We start from the raw sequence: 21,578 nt of genomic DNA on the forward strand, positions 1-21,578 counted from the left end.
GCACACTTCATTTTCTCTGGGAAGCATATGGTTACAAAATGCCTTTGAGATGCATCAGTTGGTCAGACCTCCCTGTGTATGGAGCCCCTTTGAGACAGTTCTCCTATAACTTCACAGGCACAATATATAGCAATCCTGCCGCAGTGACAGATATAACAGCCTGGCACCCAAGTGACCATAGAGGATAACAGCCCAGGTATATCTGCAGGGTACCTTGCAGTGAGGAGGGGGGCCCCCGGCGGTTAGGGGGGCTCTGGTCTCTCCTCTGCTGCAGTCACAGATCCGGGTCACTGCTATTTTTCTAATGTGATTTCTCAGGAAGTGGAAACACTGACTACATCCAGGTCACAGCTGTGTCCTACTGCGCATGCTCACACTAAGGGATCATGGGAGTTGTAGTTTTTATAGCGTTCAGTACAGATTAAGTGTCACATTCTGTGTAGATTAGAAACATTTCCCAGAAACTGTGCTAGGGAAAATCTCTCACAGGCAGAGCTGGGGCAGCACAGGCAGGACTGGGGCAGGTTAGGCAGGGCTGGGGCAGCACAGGCAGGGCTGGGGCAGGTTAGGCAGGGCTGCTGGTTGTGTCTGGGAAGTGCAGATTGCGCTGATTTTATCATTTCATTTATTTTTCAAGTTCCAACTGAGACAATAACAAGCCCCCCTTCTCCCCACACAGAACTCCCCCCTGCTCCCCCACACAGACTCCCTCCTGCTCCCCCACACAGAGCCCCCCCCCCCCCCCCTGCTCCCCACACAAAGCCCTAGTTGGTATATGGGGATGGATTTCAGTGAGATAGTGTTAATTTGAGGGACCTTGACGAAGTTGAAAGTGGGACAGCCTGTGAACTTTGTATTAAACCTTGTCCCGTAGGCAGTTATGTGCTCACAAGTGTGCCGTACGTGACAAATGGTTTAGAACAGGGGTGTGCAAACTGGGGGGAGCAAGATTTTTTCAGGGTGGCGCAGCGCTTACAGAGGCCCCGCGCTCTTCCCCAAGGCATTTAAATTAAATGCTGTTGATCGCACACAAGGCCTCTGTTAGTTCCCTCACCTTGTCGGCGACGGCTTCGAATGACACGTCGCCATGGCGTCACGTGACCCGCAACGTCATTTAATGGTGGAGACAAGGGGGGGGGGGGCGCAGGGGAAAAGTTTGCACACCCTGGTCTTTTGTTGTATCTCAGTAGCACTCATTTTGACATAAATATATATTCATGATGTGGTGGGTGTAGGAGTTTGAGCTAGCTGGGAATGTGTGTGTGTTACACCCCTGGTTTAGACACACGTGAGTTGCATCAATAGATTCAGCTAGTCAGTCGTCACGGACGCAACGAGACTAATCACGATCGTCTTAATCCTAAATTTGAGTGACAAATGGATATCTGTCCTTGCCACCTCTTACCCATGCATTGCGTGGTTTCAGTACATGCCACTCTGTGCCACTAACACAGTAGATGACATCACATGATATTCCCATTTTTAATAAAGTTCTTAAATGAAAGCGTACGCTGATTGTCACCTCTCTCTGGAATGCACCAGCAATTCTTCCGAAATTTTTATATTTTTTTGATGTTGACATTGTTTGGGGGACTGCTGGCCATGTACATCAAGGGCTACTAGGAAATTCTCCGCCTCTTCCGGGAATCTTAACGAAAATTGGTTCCCGTCTTTGTTTAAGACTAATCGGAATGGTACAGCCCATCTATAGAGGATCTCGTTATCTCTGAGGACCACTGTGACTGGATGGAGGCTTCCTCTTCTTCAGATTGTAGATCAGGAAAGATCTTGGAAAATCTGGATCCTAGAGTCTTCAAAGTCCACACAATCTTGATTCCTGCAGCCTCCCATTATTTTCTCCTTAGTGGTGTAATAGTGTAGTTTGACTATTACGTCCCTGCATTTCCGAGGATCTGTGAATCTTGGACCTAAGACTCGGTGTGCTCAGTCCATATACAGGTCACTTGTTAGAAAAGACGGAACTATTTGGGTAAATAGTTTTGTCTGATGGGGTTGCATCTCCCTCGGATCAACTGCTTCCGGGATATTTCGTACTCGAAAGTTTTGCCTCCTTTCCCGATTTTCCAAATCATCGACGGTGTCATTCAGCTTCCGGATTTCGTTGTTAAGTCTGAATACCTCTCCTTCCATTGAGCCCTGACTCTGCAGGGATTCTTCGAGTTTATTTTCCAGCTGCACTGTTCATTCTGTCAGGGAAGTCAGATCTGCCTTAAATTGAGCACAAGCCTTATCAAGAGCCACTTGAAAGACAACCTGCATCTCTTTAAACAAGTCTTTTAAAGCCTTTGAGGTGATTTGGGAATGTTCTTCTGTCTCTTGGTTTTGTTCTGTGTCAATAAAGTTTCCCCCTTGTTGTTGTGGCTGATCCTGTTGTACATGTGCATGAGCGGGCTCCTGTAAGGAATCCGCTCCTGGGTTTGGCTGAAACCCATTCCTTCCAGAACTATGCAGTTTCTAGACAACTCCCCCTTGTATCTGCAATCAGTATCACATGTGCTTGCAATTACTGCAGCTCTGTCATTGGAGGAATGCCCTCACACCACTGTCCTTTGATTGGCTCCCTGCCCTTCTTATGCTGGGCTCTCCCTTTCCCTCATGGCTGAGCATAAACCAATATTCACTTGGATGTAACTGTGTGCCACAAACACTCCTGCTTTAGCCTTACCTTGTTCCTGTAGTCTGCTGCATATCCTCCTTGCAGAGGCCTGGTTCCTGTGGCCTGCTGCATATTCTCCTTGCAGAGGCCTGCTTCCTGGTTCCTGTAGCCTGCTGCATATCGTCCTTGCAGAGGCCTGCTTCCTGGTTCCTGTGGCCTGCTGCATATCCTCCTTGCAGAGGCCTGCTTCCTGGTTCCTGTAGCTTGCTGCATATCCTCCTTGCAGAGGCCTGCTTCCTGGTTCCTGTGCTGGAGCGCTGTATCCGCAGTGCTAACCTTCGGTGTTCCTGGCCGGTCTGTATTCTCCCCTTGCAGATGCCTGCATCATGGGTCGCTCCCGCTTCTCATGCAGAGGCCAGTCCTACGTGGCAGCGTCTACGCTGAAGCGCTATGCACCTGTCTTCCTGTTGCTGAACCCCAGCTTGGATATCGTGAACCTTGCCTTCTCCAGCCCTGACCCCGGCTTGCCTACGGATTACCCTGCCTTCTTCAACCCTGACCCGGCTATGTCTGACCACGGAATCCGCACTCCGGACCTGACTCTGTGGTTTAAGGTCGGTGTATATGCATCCCCACCTCAGCCCCGTAGTCCGATCCCGGTTTGTGGTGAGCATGCCCGTTAGAGCTCCATCTTGGATTTCGGGAACCGGAGAGGCCATTTTCAAGAGGTAACGGGACACTGAGGGGAGGCTTATCTTTTTTAGGGGGAGGCATTGCAGGTTCTGCTGGCGGGGGGGGGGGGAGAAATGTCGATTTGGAGTACTAAATCCTCCGCAATCGTAGCGGAGTCCACGGAGCTGCTTCAGAGTGTTCCCATCCTCCTCCACGCTGCCATGCAGTGGCTGTTTAGGCTGGTCCGTTCTAAAAAGTCTCGGAGTGCTCCCAGGTAAGGGGGAAGGACCCCCCTCTCGGACCTGGGCTTGGTGTTTAGCTCCAGGTTTGGCCACGATGGAGGTCGACTGTTTTGATGGGGAGTTTGGTTGGGGAGGTATCCGCGAAGGAACCACAGTCCAAAAAGGCTCCAGCGCCAGTGGGCTCCCACGTCTTGATGCATGACTAGAGTGAGGATGACCCAGGCCTAAGTGGCTAAGGAAAGCTTCACCATCATCTGGGTTTCTGAGTGTCTGGGGACTTCCATTTTTGACCACCATGAGTCCGAAAGGAAATGTCTATATATATTTAATGTTGCAATCTCTTAGCTTTGCCGTTACTTCACGGAGATTCCTTCTTTTAGCAAGGGTGGCTGGCACGAGGTCCGCATAGACCTGTAAAGATATATTCTGGAACCTGAGGTCCCTTGAGCTTCTTGTCACCATGCTGAAGGCCTCCCTTGTTTTAAAATAGTGGAATCTCTGTCCCATGTCTCTAGGTCTATCTCACGGCTGGGGTCTCAATCTTAGGGCTCTGTGACATCGAGGGCAAGGGACTCTTTAGTAAAATTTGGGAGAGCTGCTGTTAGCCACCTGCCCATAAACCCCTCAATATCCGTTTGAGATTCCGGGATCCCCCGAATCCGCAGATTGTTACGGCGGTCCCTGTTCACCGCATCCTCCTGTTTGTCTTTAATGTCCAGGAGTTGGGACTTCACCTCTTTAATCTCTGTGTCCATGAGGAATTTCCGAGTAATTGTAGCTTCCACCTTGGATTCTAGAGAGCTGGTGCATTCCCAGAGGGAAGATATCTCGTCTTTAAGATTTCAGTGACGTTTACATTAGGGATTCTATTTTGTTAAAGAGGGTATGTCGTTCTTCGTGGAGAAGGTCTCGATCTACACACACGGTTCAGATTCTGAATGATCCTGGAAGGGGGCATTTCCCACCTCAGCCTGTTGTGGGGCTAGCCGGTGTTTTTTAAAGTATTCCCACAACTCACTCTGGTTCTTTTTTGTTTTGGTGGTTCTAACGGCTTTCGAAGCCATGGTATGTGAGTCTTGTACGTGTTATGATTTATGTTTTGAGGGTTAGTCAGAGCAGTCTTGCTATCATAAGCATAGATTGAAGTCCAGGGCACTACGGAGCATGAGTCTCAAGCCGCCATCCTAGCACGCGTTGTTTATACACCTCTATACAGAGGGCTCTTTTTTTTAGGGGGTCCATGTTCCCTTTTGGGGGGACTGCACCAGGCTGCAACCCTCAATTGTATTAATTTTTATTGATCTGTGTGGGGTTGAAGATGAGAGGGTGAGGGGACAGTCAGCCTAGATTTGTTCTTTTTTAGCTGCAGTGTCTGGATGGTATATACAGTGCTCTTTTGTAGCTGCTCAGGGCCATACGGCAGCCATTTTGGTCATTGGGAATGTCTTGTGTGGGCCTGCGCCTTGTTCTGCTGTGTAGGCCCATGTGCATCCACTTGGGAGATCACCACGGGACCCCCTCCATCCGGCAGAGGCTCCGGACTACCTATGTATTTATTGGTGCGTATGGAGAAGAGGGCTCTCGCACATCAACGATGCCGCTCTGGAGCTCCTGCGCAAGATAGCCACCTCTCTTTGCCGACGGTCTCCTCGCGGCTTCTACCTGCTCACCGCAGTGCCGTAGCGAGAGGTCAAATAGGTGGCTCCTTCTCACCTAGTCTCTCATCTCCTCCACAGGCTGACGTTCCGAGCTATCTGCCGTTGACTCTGACCAGATCAGTTCCACTTGGCACCAGCGACCATCTTTGATCCACCGCAGCATTTTTAGAAGCAGCTCGTAGGCCCCGGCTCTTGCTCGTGGGCTGAATTAGAATTCCTCCGCCGCAGGGACCCGCAGCCCTTCAAGATGGTCTTCCACCCGATTTTATTAGGTATGCTTTAGGGGTTGCTAGGCTTTGGATTTCCTCTGTTTTTTCACTTTTGGGATGGAGCTGCACGTCTGCCTGTTAGGTGTCTTGGCAACACCCCCGTACTCCTAGATATTTAATGGATGAGGGTTGCCACTTAAAGTTGATAGCTATCAGTGTTTCCATTTTTTGGGGCAGGTTGATATTTAAAGCATCGGATTTTGTTTGATTGATCTTAAATCCAGATATTCTATAAAATTTCCCTAAGAGATTAAATAAATTTGGCACTGAGGTGAGAGGTCTCGACAGCATCAACACAACGTATTCTGCATAAAGAGCCACTTTGTGTGTTTGATTGTTAATGTGGATTCCCAAAATATTCAGATTCTTCCAAATCTGTGCCGCAAGTGGCTCCATGCATAAGGCAAATAACAAGGGTTAAAGTGGACAACCCTGTCTCGTGGCACTCTTAATTTGGAAAAGATTTGATGGGAAGCCCTGATGTGTTACTCTTGCAGCCGTATTTGAATACAGTGCTATGATTGCTAACAACTTAGCAATTTTTTAATACTAAAGATTGGAAAATGCATCAGGGCCTGGCGCTTTAGAGAGTTTCAACTGTTTACTATGGAAGAATTACTACAAGTTATTAAAGTATTTTTGCAGCTTCTCTCTCTTCCCTGCTCAGTCTGGGAAGATCTGATTACTAGAGAGTCCTTCAATGCCTGACTCGTGTTTACGTTATGTATGACCTTTTCTCAGTTATAGAGATTTTCATAATCCTTCTTATATTCTTCTACGATAAATTTAGGATTAGAGGTCACCGTCCCTGTCTTCAAACGAATTGTTTGTATATTATAATAGCCTGTCTATTCCTAATCCTGTTTGCTAGCATGGTATCTGGCTTGTTTGCTTTTTCAAAAAACTTCCTCTGACCAACTTTGTGCTTCTACCTCTAGGGCTGAGAAGTCACTTTCAATTCTATTCTTACATCTTTTAGTTCTTTTTATGTGTCGGTCCTCCCGTTACGTTTATGGAGGGCATAACGTTGTTAGTTTTGCTTGTAATTTGATTATTTTTGCCTCCCTCTCCTTTTATCGCCCTGCCACAATTTTGATAATCAGAGGTTCTCTGATCTCCTTATAGGTTTCCGATAGTTATCTGGGACCTCACACTGCCTGTGTTTATTCTGAATAATTGATCGATCTCTGTGTTAACAGTCCGCAGCACCTCCGGGATTTTTATAATTGACTCGTTTAATTTCCAGTTTGCTCCTGGTCTGTCTAGATTAATTCTGTTGTGGTGCCCAAAACGTTAATCCATATACATGGCGTGGTCTTACTAATGCTTTATAGAGGGGTATAATTATGCTTACCTCCCTTCCATCCATTCCCTATTTAATACAAGATAAGGTCTTGTTTGCCTTTGCAGCTACTGCATGACATTGGGCACTATTGCTTCTTTTTGTCACAGTCACAACTACAAATCATCTAATTTCACAAGCATGCAGCCTTTTGCAAAATATTTAACACCTCCCTTTCCTTCTCTCACATTCATGCTGTTGCTAAATATTGCTGATTTTCCCTCCGCAACATTTCCACAACCTGCCTTATTCTAAAACTCTTATGCATACTCTCACCTTCCAACTATGGCAACTTTCTCCTCTCTGGCCTTCACTTCTCCAAACTTCATACAATTGATAAAAATGCTGTTGTTCGATTTATCATTCTCTTTTTGGTCTGTCTCTGCACCTCTTCTCCTGAGATCCTTTCAGTGGCTCCCCATTAATCTCTGCAATAATTATAAGATCCACATTTAAGGCTCTACATTCTTCTAGTGCCTCTTACATCTCAGCTCTAATCTCCTGCTATACTCCTTCCTAGCTCTGCTCAACGCGGTCTCGTCTCTGCTCCATTTGTCTCTACAGAACTCTCAGATCTAAAACTTGTCTCACTTACTGTGCAACTCCCTCCCCCTCAGCCTTCCCATATTCGCGTCTCCGCCAATCTTCAAGTCCTGCCTGAAATAACATCTCTTCAAATAAGCATTTTCTTAGTCTGGGCCTGTGGCTAAAACAACCAGTTCTTCTAGCACTGCAAGGTGACTCTTGGTAGAGGACTGCTTAGTAAATATGACGTACATTATCTTCTAGTAGGAGTGAGCACATTTCCATGATATGGGTTCAATCTTATTTCAATCTGATGAAAAGTGATTAATCCAAGATTGGTGCTTCTCCAGGCTTTTAATATATATTTTTCTTCCATCAATACTATTACCGAGTCTAACAGGGGTCAAAAGTTCTGAAAAAGCCATCATTTAGACCAGGAAGGGGTTATTTCAGAACACAGGAGAAGATGCTGCTCAGTGTTTTGTGTCTTATGCAGGGAAAACTGGCACAGTACAAGCTCCTCTGCTTTATTAAGATCTGTAGGCGTTGGGAGTTCAGAAACAGGGACCAAATTGTAAACCTCTGGGAAATCTGGTTCCAGACACCAGATGCCTTCAACACCCAGAAAACTATAGTAACAGACTTCTTCACTACTTCTCCAAACCCAAACACAAGAGGAGGAATATCAGGGCACGGGAGAAAATATACTGAATCCTCATTCATTCAGAGCAATTATCACAGCTCCACCAGCACAAAGAGGATGAGGAATATACTCCCCTCTAGGGTTGTGAGATATCACGGTATTACTATGGTGTTGAAGAGTGAGGGTGAGAGGAGCAGTTTTGAAGTTGCAGCACTGTGGAGTCTCTCATGATGCTGCAGACTGAGGCACTGCTCACTCCCTCCTCCCTTCGGCTGCAATCCCAGTCATGTCTGTGACACGCGCGCCCGGCGGGGGGGGGGGGGGGGGCGGCACGTGCACAGCGCTAACCGCGATCTGCGGTCTGACAGGGAGAGTGCGACAGGGGGCGTGGTCGGGGATTTGCAGGGGCGTGGCCATTACGTCACGCGGCTAGTTCGCCCTCATTGGGTGAACCGCCGGTGGGGGCGTGGCCACGCCTCCGTCGCAGGGTTTGAACTCAATTTCATTGAGTTGAAAAAAAACCTGCAGCACGGCACGGCTGCACCTTCCGCGGGAAGGTGGGTACGGGGCCCTCCCCCATTGAGGGGCGCTGCTTACACGCACTGCGCTGTGGCAGTGACCGCAGCCTTCCTCCCAGCCTGCTATGCTTCTCACTACAGGGAGGGGGAAGAGCATCTGAGACAGAGGGAGAGAAGGCAGCAGGAAAGTCACAACCCCAACTCACAAGCTCTCTTAAACCTTTTACTCACGCTCACTCTGGAATTCATAACCAATCATCCATGTGCCTCTTAACCCTTCCCCATTCATAGACTTTTCCTCCCTTTGACTCTCAACACCATCCACCCTCTCCCCTGGGACACCATTTCTTCCCCATCCTTAATTTACAAATGCTTTCAATGTCTGCCCTTCACTGCTTTCATCACTCTCATTCATCCACCTCTCATCCCATCACTCATCCTTTGATGCTCCCTCCGTTTAAAAACACATTTAATGTATAGCATGTTAAAAATATATAAGAATTGTCAAACAATATGCTATGTATTTTTAACATTTTATAAATGAAATGTGTAGATTTTTTTTTTTTTTTAAAACACCATTATTGAAGTAGGGGGTCCCGGAGCTGAACCGCATTCATTTCAGTCCCTGCTTCCCGAGTTAAAGGCTACCGGGCTGCACCAGTCTGGAAGAGATGTGCAGTGAGAGTAGACAGAATCAGTCACTCTCTGCGCATGTCTAACAGGCGATCATGTGTATTTTTTTTTTAATTCTTTATTTGTTTTCCAGATTTTCAGAACAGTAAACATTCAACACAGTATAATACACTACAAAACAATTTACATTTTAAATGATTAAAACATACGTACATACAATCACAAAACAAGTAAAAATGAGATTAAAATAAAATCTAAAAACATATCAAACCCATATTTAATAGTCCCAGTTGTAGGCATTATTCCCAATTTGGCAGATATTTCCTCTCTTAAATCTTTTCACACTATACTGTTACCAATAAACTCGGACCATGGCCGCCAGAGCTCAAATTTTAACATTGTATCAGTTGTTCTATATGATAATAAACACAGATACCCAACAAGCTCTGAGAAACCCCAAACTTTACCACATATATATATGTCAAAAGGAACGCTAGTAGACCTCATTGCCAGCAACTGACTCTGGCCTTTATATAGCAGGCAGTTGCTATCCAACTTAGCTTATGCATAATACTTGTACCTTGTCCCATCTGAGCTCTGTCTTGCCTGTTTTGCCTACCACGACCTTGGAACTGGACCTAACTAACCCGTGTCTGCCTCGACCTCGGAACTGGACCTAACTACCCCTGCATCCTAAGCCAAGATCTTTGTATTACTCCCTACATCTGCCCTGCAGGTCCGTATCCTGTCCTTCAGTCAGCAACGTTACACGAGCCAAGTTGGATAGCAACTGCCTGCTACTTAAAGGCCAGAGGCAGTTGCTGGCAATGAGGTCCAAAGTGAGGCTTACTTCCTGGGAGGGCACGGATTGCCAGGAAACAAGATGGCAGTGATTGCTTCGGAGATGATGTCACTTCCCGAAAGCAGTCACCCTGGATGTTCGGACAGATCCCTTATACAATAGCACTGACTGGTCTATGTCAGGAAATATCTTCTGTGACAATTAACATGACAGTATCAAGTTACCTGCCTTTTTTATTACTGTGGTATGGCTATGCTACCAGTATATTGACCAACCCTACTCTAAACAAGCAAATGGTTTATCCCCTGTATGAATCCTCTGGTGTGTGTGGAGATGGTCCTTCCGTGAAAAGCTTTTCCCACACTTACTACATGTGAAAGGTTTCACCCCTGTGTGAATCCCTCTGGTGCCTGGAGAGGTGGCTCTGATCAATGAATTGTTTCTCACACACAGAACATGTGTAAGGTTTCTCCCCTGTATGAATCTTCTGGTGTGTGAGGAGAGACTCCTTCCGTAAAAAGCTTTTCCCACACTCGCTACATTTGAAATGTTTCACCCCTGTGTGAATCCTCTGGTGACTGGAAAGGTGGCTCTTATCAATGAACTGTTTCTCACACACCGAACATGTGTACTGTTTCTCCCGTATGAATCCTCTGGTGAATTTTAACATTATTATCATATATAACAACTGATACAAACACAGATACCAAACAAGCTCTGAGAAACCACAAACATTACCACATTATATACAGTATATGTGTATATATATAAGTGTTAGGAGTGCTAGTGGACCTCATTGCCAGCAACCGCCTCTGGCCTTTAAGTTGCAGGTAGCTGCTATCCAACTTTGCTTGTGCATAATACTTGTACCGTGTCCCGTCTGAGCTCTGCTCTGCCTTGCCTTTGTTTTACCTGCCGTCTGTCTCGACCTTGAAACTGGACCTAAATACCCCTAGTCTGACTCGACATTGGAATTGGACAGAACTACCCCTTGTCTGCTTCGACCTCGGAACTGGACCTAACTACCCCCTGCATCCCAGGCCAAGATCTTTGTATTACTCCCTACCTCTGCCCTGCAGGTCCATATTCTGTCCTGCAATCAGCAACGTAACACGAGCCAAGTTGGATAGTAACTGCCTCCTACTTAAAGGCCAGAGGCAGTTGCTGGCAATGAGGTCCAAAGCTAGGCTTACTTCCTGTGATGGCAGTGATTGCGTGGAAGCAAGATGGCCGTGGTAGCTTCGGAGATGATGTCACTTCCCGACAGCAGTCAACCTGAATGTTCGGACAGGTCCCTTATACCATAGATTTATGTAGAAATAGTTAGTCTAGCCATTTTTTGGTGTCACGTGTGTGACGATAGCTTCCACAGGCTTATTAATATTACATACTAAAATAACTGGGTTTGAACTGAACGAGGCTTAAGATATAATAAAGTGATTTTATTCCTTAGGATAGGTGAACACACGAGATAATACAGTAACAAAACAAGAATTACACTTACATTGGGGTTGGGGAATGAGAAGTATGATGTAGCATTTCTCTCAGCAGTCAGGAAATCATTCAGGTGAGATCAGGTTACCATATCAGCAAACGAAAACGAATGAAGACTTTGCATGAAGACCAAAAATGAAGACAAAGGATAGATGGGGAACAGCAGGTTATAAACCTTTTGTTCCTCTATCTGTAACATTAAGAAGCTGTGATTGGTTTGCAATTATCTCCAGCCAATCTTTGATGGGGGAACACATTTTAGGACAGGCCCCCCTGCTAGCTGGCACATGTGCAGTAGAACTCTGGGGTCTCCTTTCTGAGGCCTCACATGTGCAAATGGAATGCCAGCCCAGCTACCCCTCCGGATCTTGGACAAGATAACCTGTGTTGGACAGTGATAAGTGGGACACTTAAAAACTGCTATGGTATGCGCCTCCTCCACCCTCAGGGTAAAAAACCTTTTGAACAAAACTTAAGTTCTAGCCATTGGGACTCTAGGGCCATCTGTCATCCTGATAGCAAAGGAATTTCTCTGAAGCTTTGTCCATACCTTGAGACACAGTATTAACGGACTATTACCCTTGTGCTCCCGGATGGATTCTAGTTTGTGTGTGATGCAGACACTGATGTACAATAACAGAGGGGAAACAGGAAAATACACATTTACATGTTATAACAGGGGTGAAATCACATTTCTGGACCTCAGTCCAGTTAACCCCTTGTCTCCCTGGTGGGGACAGGGGTGGCCAAATGGGGTGCAACCCCTTTAATACCGGGCCACCCCCTTTCTCCCTCTACACCTCCCCTTCTTAATGCGTGTCCTGTGGCCCACTGGCCCTAACGGGAAGTGGGGCACTGCTGGCACCATTAATGAATTCAGTCTCAGAGGGATAGTCCTGGCGTGAAAGTCCATCAGCGTTGCTGTTTTCACTGCCCTTTTTGTGCTGAATGGTAAATTCCAATTCTTGCAACGCCAAGCTCCATCTCAGCAGTTTGGCATTCTCCCCTGATACCCTCCGTAGCCAACTCAGGGGATTGTGGTCTGTGATGACCGTGAAAGCCCTCCCATAGACATAGGGCTGGAGCTTTTTGAGTGCTCACACAATGGCCCGGCACTCCTTTTCAATGGTGGCATATGCCACCTCCCTGGGGAGCAGTTTGCGACTGAGATACACCACAGGGTGCTCTTTGCCGTCGTCCCCCACCTGGCTCAACACAGCCCCCACACCAAAGTCTGAGGCATCAGTCTGAATAAGAAAATGCTTGGTATAGTCTGGGGCAGCCAGGATGGGGGCCTCAGCAAGCGCAGCTTTCAGGGCCTGGAAAGCAGTTTCACAGGCAGGCGTCCAGGTAATAAGCACAGGCAGTTGCTTCTTAGTCAGATCAGTCAGGGGTTTGGCCACGGCGCTGTACTGTGGGACAAATTTCCTATAGTACCCTGCGGTGCCCAAAAATGCCATGACCTGTTTCTTTGTTTTTGGAACAGGCCACTCAACTATGGCTTCTACCTTGGCTGGCTCTGGTTTGAGATGCCCTCCACCCACCCTGTGCCCTAAGTACAGGACTTCTGCCATCCCTACCATACACTTAGTGGGTTTTAAGGTAAGCCCAGCCTCCCTGATCCTATCCAGTACCGCAGCTACATGTCCTATGTGAGATTCCCAGGAATTACTAAAGACAGCAATGTCATCTAAGTAAGCCCTGGCAAAGCTCTGCATCCCTTCCAGTAACCTATTGACCAGGCGTTGGAAGGTAGCCGGGGCATTCTTCATCCCAAATGGCATCACTAAGAACTCATAGAGGCCACTTGGAGTGATGAATGCTGACTTCTCCCTAGCCTCCAGGGTCAGTGGGATTTGCCAATAGCCTTTGCTCAGGTCCATGGTGGTCAGTTACTTTGCCCCCACGAGTTCATCTAGTAACTCATCCATGCGGGGCATGGGGTAAGCATCTGACACCGTCCCAGCGTTGAGCAACCGGTAGTCCACACAAAACCTGGTGGTTTTGTCCTTTTTAGGCACTAGGACTACTGGACTTGCCCAAGGGCTCTGGGACGGAGTAATTACCCCTAGGGTCAGCATCTCAATCTCTCTCTCCATACTGGTCTTGACCTCTGCTGACACTCTATAAGCGTGCTTATGCAGAGGCTGCAGGTCCCCTGTGTGTACTGGGTGTTTGGTGAGATGTGTGGTCCCTGGCATGTCAGTGAAGAGGGCGCTATACTGAGCTAGCATGTCCCTGGCTTCTCCCTTCTGCCTAGCACTCAAGTGTGCCCCTATCTCTACCTGCTCCACAGTGTTTCCCTGCCTAGCCTCCCCTAGGAGATCAGGGAGAGCATTGCTCGCCGGATCCTCCAGCAGTGGGCTACAAATGGCCATTACTGCTCCCATACTCGGTGCTCTGTATTCCTTTAACATATTAATGTGATATGTCTTGTGCGTCTCAGGCGCTACCTGTACAACATAGTTGCACTCATTCACCTTTCGGATGACCGGGTACGGTCCCGACCAGGCAGCCATTAACTTGTTCTCCCGAGTGGGTTTGAGAACAAGCACCTGCTGTCCTGGGATGAATTCTCTGCTACGGGCCTGCTGGTCATACCATTGCTTCTGCTTGGTCTGAGCAGCCCTGAGGTGGTCCTGGGCCACCCCCATAAGCACCTCTAACCGGTCTCTGAGATCTACTACATACTGGATCACTGAAGCATCAGTAGCAGTAGTCTCCCCTTCCCATCCCTCACGGAAGAGGTCCAGAGGTCCACGTACCCTGCGGCCATATAGTAGCTCGAAGGGGGAGAAGCCTGTAGATTCTTGCGGTACCTCTCGGTATGCAAACAGCAAGTGCTGCAGGTGAATCTCCCAGTCTTTCCCCTCCGCCTCTATAAAGGTCCGAAGCATCTGCTTCAGGGTGCCATTAAACCTCTCACATAATCCGTTTGTTTGGGGATGGTAAGGGGTAGTGCGCCGGTGCTGTACACCGCAAGCATCCCAGAGACAATGTAACAGTTCACTCATGAACTGCGACCCCTGATCAGTTAGGATCTCACTAGGGAAACCTACCCTAGCAAAAATGTTCAGCAAAGCTGCTGCCACTGTCTTGGCACTTATGGTGCCCAGCGCTACCGCCTCAGGGTACCGGGTGGCAAAATCCACCACCGTGAGGATGTAGCGCTTCCCTGACCTGCTAGGAATCATGAGGGGTCCTATCAGGTCCATCGCTACCTGCTGGAAGGGTTCCCCTATTATCGGTAGGGGTTTCAGGGGTGCCTTCACACGGTCGCCCGCCTTACCTACTCGCTGGCAGGCATCACAGGAGCGGCAGAAATCAGCCGCATCCCTGGATGCCCCCGGCCAGAAGTAACGCTGCAATAACCGGGCTCGCGTCCTGGTGACCCCCTGATGTCCCGCTAACGGAATAGAGTGAGCTACCCGTAACAATTGCTGTCGGTACCCCTGGGGCACTACTAGCTGTCGCTTACCGGTCAATCCCTTCTCTATCCCCGGGTTCCCTTCTTCTCTGTATAGGAGTCCCTTATGCCATAGGCAGCGCTCAGTGCCCTCCCCTGCCTGAGATTCGGACGCCCGAAGTCTCACGCCGGCCAGGGTAGGGTCTGCCTTCACTGCCTCCCTAAACTGGGCTCCTAAATCTGGCCACCCCCCAGTCATGTCATTGCCAGGGGAAGGGGACAAGGTAAGGGGAAACAGTAAGTCAGCCTGTGGTTGCAACTGGTCCTGGCTTACCTCCCCGGGCTCCTCTGTGCCCTCCGCTAACGTTGGTCCCAAAGGCTGGGGGACTGCGGTGGCCACCGCCGACATTGCCGCGGTCTGGCTCCGGGTAACCGCCGCCACTGCAGCGGGCTGGGGCACATGGTCGTAGGTGCAAGTCATCGGTCCCAGGTCGTTGCCCAAAAGAATTTCAGCATCCAAACCTGGTAAAACCCCCACCTCCCGCACACCCTACCTCTATCTTTTGTCTTCATTTGCTGAGATGGTTTCCTGATATCATCTGAATGATTACCTGATTGCTGAGAGAAATGCTACATCATACTTCTCATTCCCCAACCCCAATGTAAGTGTACTTCTTGTTTGTTACTGTATTATCTCGTGTGTTCACCTATCCTAAGGAATAAAATCACTTTATTGTATCTTAAGCCTCGTTTAGTTCAAATCCAGTTATTTTTGTATAATATTAATAAGCCTTTGGAAAGCTATCGTCACAGATCCATTACAAGGTTACTGGGTGTCTCTGCAGCAATTCAATATTTAAGCCTACCTATGTGCTAATTAGTAACTAAACTGAAATAGTGCTAACTTTGTTGCTACAAGTGTACAGATCAGTGTATCTAAATCACTAATGCTAGCACAGGATGCAAACTCTACCTAAGTGATAGATGACACTATCCAACACTAAGGAGTAAAGAATATATCACAAAAACGGAGCGAGCGAAAAGAACTCAAATATTGCACTCAAACTGCTTAATACTGAACTTTTACTACATTTGCATTTACGAAGGGTATGTGGAAGTAATATAAATCGTAACTTTTAGTCAAATAGCCTATAAAACCCCAATACATAGAGTATAGTCGGGGAAGTCAAAATATCCTTGGTACAATTAGAGAACAGTCGCTCTTCCGTTTACAATAGACACATAGTAGCACCGCAGATAAGCTGCAGTCACACAAAAGTAACAACAACATTAGTAAACACAAATCAGTGTATTAGGGGTAACAACACTGATCCTTGTTTCTCTATAATACTCTCCTTCCCCTCCTGTCCACTGTCCCCCCCCTCCTGTCCACTGTCCCCCCCCTCCTGTCCACTGTCCCCCCCTCCTGACCACTGTCCCCCCCCTGTCCCCCTCCCCTGTCCACTGTCCCCCCCCCTGTCCACTGTCCCCCCCCCTCCTGTCCACTGTCCCCCCCCTCCTGTCCACTGTTCCCATCCCCCTCATGTCCACTGCCCCCCTCCTGTCCACTGCCCCCCCTCCTGTCCACTGCCCCCCCCTCCCCTCCTGTCCACTGTCCCCGTCCCTCCCCTCCTCCTGTCCACTGTCCCTCCCCCCACCTTTTCCTAGCGGGAAATTTAACTCACGGGCAACGCCGGGTCTCTCAGCTAGTAAATAAATAAAAACTAAAAACAAAAAATACAAAGTTCTTGGCGCACTATCAGGTAATATAACCTGACAATAAGGAAGTCCCAATTCTTTGATTGCAAGGATGTTATATGGGTCCGGAATCTGATTTCTTTTAGAGTCCTTTGAACAGTGGATCAAAATCTGTAATTACACAAAACAAACCACCATTGCGCCGTAACTTCAGGTCAATCATTAACTCCTCCACCGTTGCCAGCTACTTACTTAAAAGTAGGAGATAAAGGGCATATAAAGGTATCTTTAGCTTTCTTCCTGGCAGGCTGATACTCTATATGTTGACAGGCGATGTTACCCCTCTCCAAACATTTAATCACAACACCATGTACGGAATAAAAATATAAAAAGAACCAATGGTATGATACCGTAAAATTTAATAAAACAATTAGGACTAAACAACAATGCACTCACATGTTGACCGTCCCTATGATCGGGTTACAATGTGCCGTCTGCTTGCGTGAGAGGATACCGGAGTGAAGCAGATGGAGGTAGGATCTTGCGTGAATCCCCGTTTCGTGGCCGCGACTCGGAGCGCCTGGTCCCCCTCTGATGTCGTCACTGTTAATGCGCCTCCTCTCCACACTCGTGCACACAGTAACACGTCCTGATAGAACTCCACCCTACGCACGTTTCGTGACTATTGACGTCAGTTCTTCAGGGGTAATGGAGTTATTGAGGAAGTCCGTGCTATTTAAGCACATCTAAAACCGTCCACATGGCTCCAATTGGATAATTACCCAACCCGGAACTCCTATCAATTGTCACATACATATAACATAATGGGACCCAATGGAAATACATCATAATCATAGATATACAAAGATATGAATTACACATCCTGCATACCACTCAACAATATACAGACAAATCTTTATTCTAAATCAATAGTTTAAAATTGAATACTGCTAGCAACTCTATAGAGGTAATTTAACACTATACTGCCCAAAAGGAATTACTGCTAGCGTTGAACTGAGAACACAGAGGAAAAAGTACAGACCAGGGAATGGATAGCAAATGCCCTTTAAATATAGAACCGACCTAGCCATCTTTAAGAAATGATGCCAGATCAAATTCTATATTCAGACCTCTTGGGGTCAAGGTTTTGAGGGTATAAATCCAGAAGCTTTCGCGTCTGGATATTAGATTCATCTTGTCTCCCCCTCTCCAATTTTGTTAGGTTAGGTTGAGCGCTTAGTATATGATTAGTTTAGTTCTTTTTATCACTGCATTTGTATCCATTTCACATATCAGCAGCCAACCATATTATATCATAATGTCACTTTTTTCTAGTCGAGCACTTCGTAGTTGTAATTTAGATAGCATCTTTGCAGATGAGACAGAGGTGTAGCACATAGATGTGGATACTGAAAATTTAGACACTCTATTTAATAAAGTAGAAAAACTTCTCACACAAGAAATGAGGCAAATGTGGTTAGTGGTAGCACTTAAGAAATATATAGAAAATAAAAGAATACCGAGAGGACTTAGGGTCCTTAAAGTACCAACACTTGAAACAGAGAATGAGGACTTCATGAAGAAGTGGAATTATCTTCTCGACACATGTGCATTTGGCTTAGTCAATTTATCCATACAGTATAGGAGTAAATCCTTAGATGTGTTGGATAAGGAGATTATTGAAATCCAAGAAAAATTGGAAACATTTTCTGATCTCAAAGAGTACAAGATATTAGACGAAAAGATCTCACAAAGAATAGATAAATTGGAGAAGGAGGTCATCAATTCTAAACAGAAAAAATTTATAAGGGACAGAAAGGATTACGAACAAAATAGACAAAGGGACTGGAAATCAGAAAAGAAAGTCATAATCTTGGAAGAAACCCCTATAGTAGAGGAGAAGTCTACACCTATCAATAAGGGAGTGATACGTAAGGAAGACACTAATATAAAGAAAGATAGTAATCCAGCAACTAAATCATCTAATAAAAAGATGGCGGCATCTCAACGTCCCTTTTTGGGAGCTCGGCCACAAGCACCATTTAGGAACAATCCACATAGATATCATGGTCCACCTCGTGGTGGTTACACCAATGGCCATGGTAGATATGAGCATCACGAGTATTACCATGACAGACCAAAGGATGGTCCTAGAGGTTATGATAACAGTGTTTTTAGACCAAACAATGGTTTCAGACCCTACAACATACCATCTAGAGATCATGAGAGCAACCATTATCAAATGTCTTTTTTAGATCACGACAGGGAATAAGACTTCCCTCCAAGGAGGAACAGCAAGACAAACAACCTAATAGGGAGACAAGACACCCCACGGTCTACAAGACGCAAAAGAACAGAGGAAAAAGAGGAGGAAGGAGGAAAGAGAAAAAAATCAGACCAAGGGAACCAGCGGTAGAGGTTAGCAATGTATTCAACATTAGTGGTTACAAAACCAGAGGTTGAGGAGAGGGTTCTTTCCAAGGGTCTTAGTTTCGCCCCTTCACATGGACCAAACATGTTTGATTTATATATAGACACACACAAATTTGTGAGACGTCTCAACCTTAAAAAGTATTTTATTAAAGACGCTGTAAGTAGGGAAGCCATTCAAGAAACTAGTAATTTGAGTAATACTGAATCAATTCCATTAACTAAATTCAAGAGACCTTCTGTTTTTTATCCTAAACATATTAAGGGTAACTTTATATACACATCTTCACTGAATTAGTCATTTAGGATATGGAGAAAGCCACTAGTGAGTTCAAGTTCCATAAACCTAATTTGAGCAAATTAGAAAAGGAAGCTATTAAGAGTCTAGAGAGTAATACTGAAATTGTAATAAAATCAGACGACAAGGGGGGTGGCATTGTCATCATGGATTCGGCCTATTATAAGGCAGAGTCCATGAGAATCCTAAGTGACACAGCCACATACCAAAAACTGTTATGTAATCCATCGGTTGAGTTTAAGGAAATTTTTAATGAGTATATACAGAAGGGATTCAGTGATGGAATTATTTCCAAGGGAGAATTGGAGTTCTTGGACATCCAACAGCCAAGGATTCCATATTTCTATTTTATACCAAAGATTAATAAGGATCTTTGGAATCCCCCCGGTCGGCCCATTATTTCTGGGATTAAATCATTGACCTCCTATCTATCCCAGTTTATTGACTCCACATTACAAAAATATGTTTCCCAAATACCCTCGTATCTCCGAGATACAACTCATGTACTAAATATAATTAAGGATTTAAAGTGGGAGGATCATTATATATGGGTCACGTGTGACGTGACTTCATTGTATACGGTCATAAACCATGAGTTAGGTATCGAGGCAATCAGGAGAGTAATAGACCACGATGATAGTCTTGAACAGGGATTCAAAAACTTTATATTGGAAGGGATAAGATACATTCTTACCCATAATTTCTTTAATTATGACAATAGTTTCTACCTCCACATATGCAGCACATATATTGACGATGTGCTATGTATCTGGGGTGGAAATGAGGAAGATCTGGGTAAATTCCAACAGTACCTTAATACCAACAATTTAAATTTGAAATTCATATTTAATACCAGTCCACTCACTATTGATTTTCTAGACTTGACATTGTTTATTGAGAAGGGATCCATTGAGACCAAAACCTTTTACAAAAAAGTAGATGCGAACACCTATCTCTTGGCATCAAGCCACCATAACCCTAGATGGATTAATAATATTCCCAAGGGCCAGTTTCTAAGAACGAAACGTAACTGCTCTCAGGCAGAGGTATTTAACACACAGGCCAATGAATTAAAAAATTAATTTATGGATAGGGAATACAGTCACAATAAGGTTGAGGGCATTAGAAGCAGCAAGAAACACCAATAGGGAGGATCTAATTGTTATGGATAATAAGGGAATAAAAAATAAACAAGAGGAAGTTGAATTTATTCCTTTTATTACCAAGTATAATGGAATGGCTACCAAAATCACACAAATAATTAAAAAGCACTGGGGAATTTTACAAGGTGATACATTATTAAATACAATATTACCCAAGTGTCCGCAGATAGTATTTAAGAGGGCAGATAATCTAAAACTAAAGTTATCCCCCAGTTGTCCATTAAAAGAACGCAATACTACGTGGTTGAAGGAACTGAATGGGTTCTTCACATGCAGTAAGTGCATTGGTTGTAGATATGGTTCCAAGTGTAGGGACTTTAAGTCCAACGTCACAGGAATATCGTTCCCAAGTAAGTAATTTATTACCTGCAGGAGTCCTTTTGTGGTCTATCTGTTAGAGTGCCCGTGTGGGCTACAATATGTAGGGCGAACAGGTAGACCACTAAAACGACGCTTTGCAGAACATGTTTATAATATAAAAAGGGGTTTGGAGACACACGGACTTCCTCAATAACTCCATTACCCCTGAAGATCTGACGTCAATAGTCACGAAACGCACGTAGGGTGGAGTTCTATCAGGACGTGTTACTGTGTGCACGAGTGTGGAGAGGAGGTGCATTAGCAGTGACGAAATCAGAGGGGGACCAGGCGCTCCGAGTCGCGGCCACGAAACGGGGATTCACGCAAGATCCTACCTCCATCTGCTTCACTACGGTATCCTCTCACGCAAGCGGACGGCACATTGTAACCCGATCATAGGGACGGTCAACATGTGAGTGCATTGTTGTTTAGTCCTAATTGTTTTATTAAATTTTACGGTATCATACCATTGGTTCTTTTTATATTTTTATTCCGTACATGGTGTTGTGATTATGTTTGGAGAGGGGTAACTTCGCCTGTCAACATATAGAGAATCAGCCTGCCAGGAAGAAAGCTAAAGATACCTTTATATGCCCTTAATCTCCTACTTTTAAGTAAGTAGCTGGCAACGGTGAGGGAGTTAATGATTGACCTGAAGTTACTGCGCAATGGTGGTTTGTTTTGTGTAATTACAGATTTTGATCCACTGTTCAAAGGACTCTAAAAGAAATCAGATTCCGGACCCATATAACATCCCTGCAATCAAAGAATTGGGACTTCCTTATTGTCAGGTTATATTACCTGATAG

General features: G+C 45.8%; 2 protein-coding genes across 2 annotated transcripts in view; one reads left to right on the top strand and one right to left on the bottom strand.

Annotated features, from left to right (window-relative positions):
* LOC142472728 (uncharacterized) overlaps positions 1–21,578 on the top strand; it is a 313,204-nt gene that overhangs the window by 253,776 nt on the left and 37,850 nt on the right. The window lies entirely within an intron of this gene.
* Positions 1–21,578, bottom strand: part of LOC142472598 (uncharacterized) — a 93,151-nt gene that overhangs the window by 14,890 nt on the left and 56,683 nt on the right. Inside the window, exons 13-14 of the mRNA XM_075579673.1 lie at positions 10,202–10,331; positions 4,145–4,332 (exon numbers count right to left, since the gene is read on the bottom strand). Of these exons, the coding sequence (XP_075435788.1) occupies positions 4,145–4,332; positions 10,202–10,331 (318 nt within the window). The remainder of the gene's footprint in view (positions 1–4,144; positions 4,333–10,201; positions 10,332–21,578) is intronic.

Source organism: Ascaphus truei, chromosome 22 (genome assembly GCF_040206685.1).
Source record: "Ascaphus truei isolate aAscTru1 chromosome 22, aAscTru1.hap1, whole genome shotgun sequence".
In the NCBI taxonomy this organism is placed as follows: Eukaryota; Metazoa; Chordata; class Amphibia; order Anura; family Ascaphidae; genus Ascaphus; species Ascaphus truei.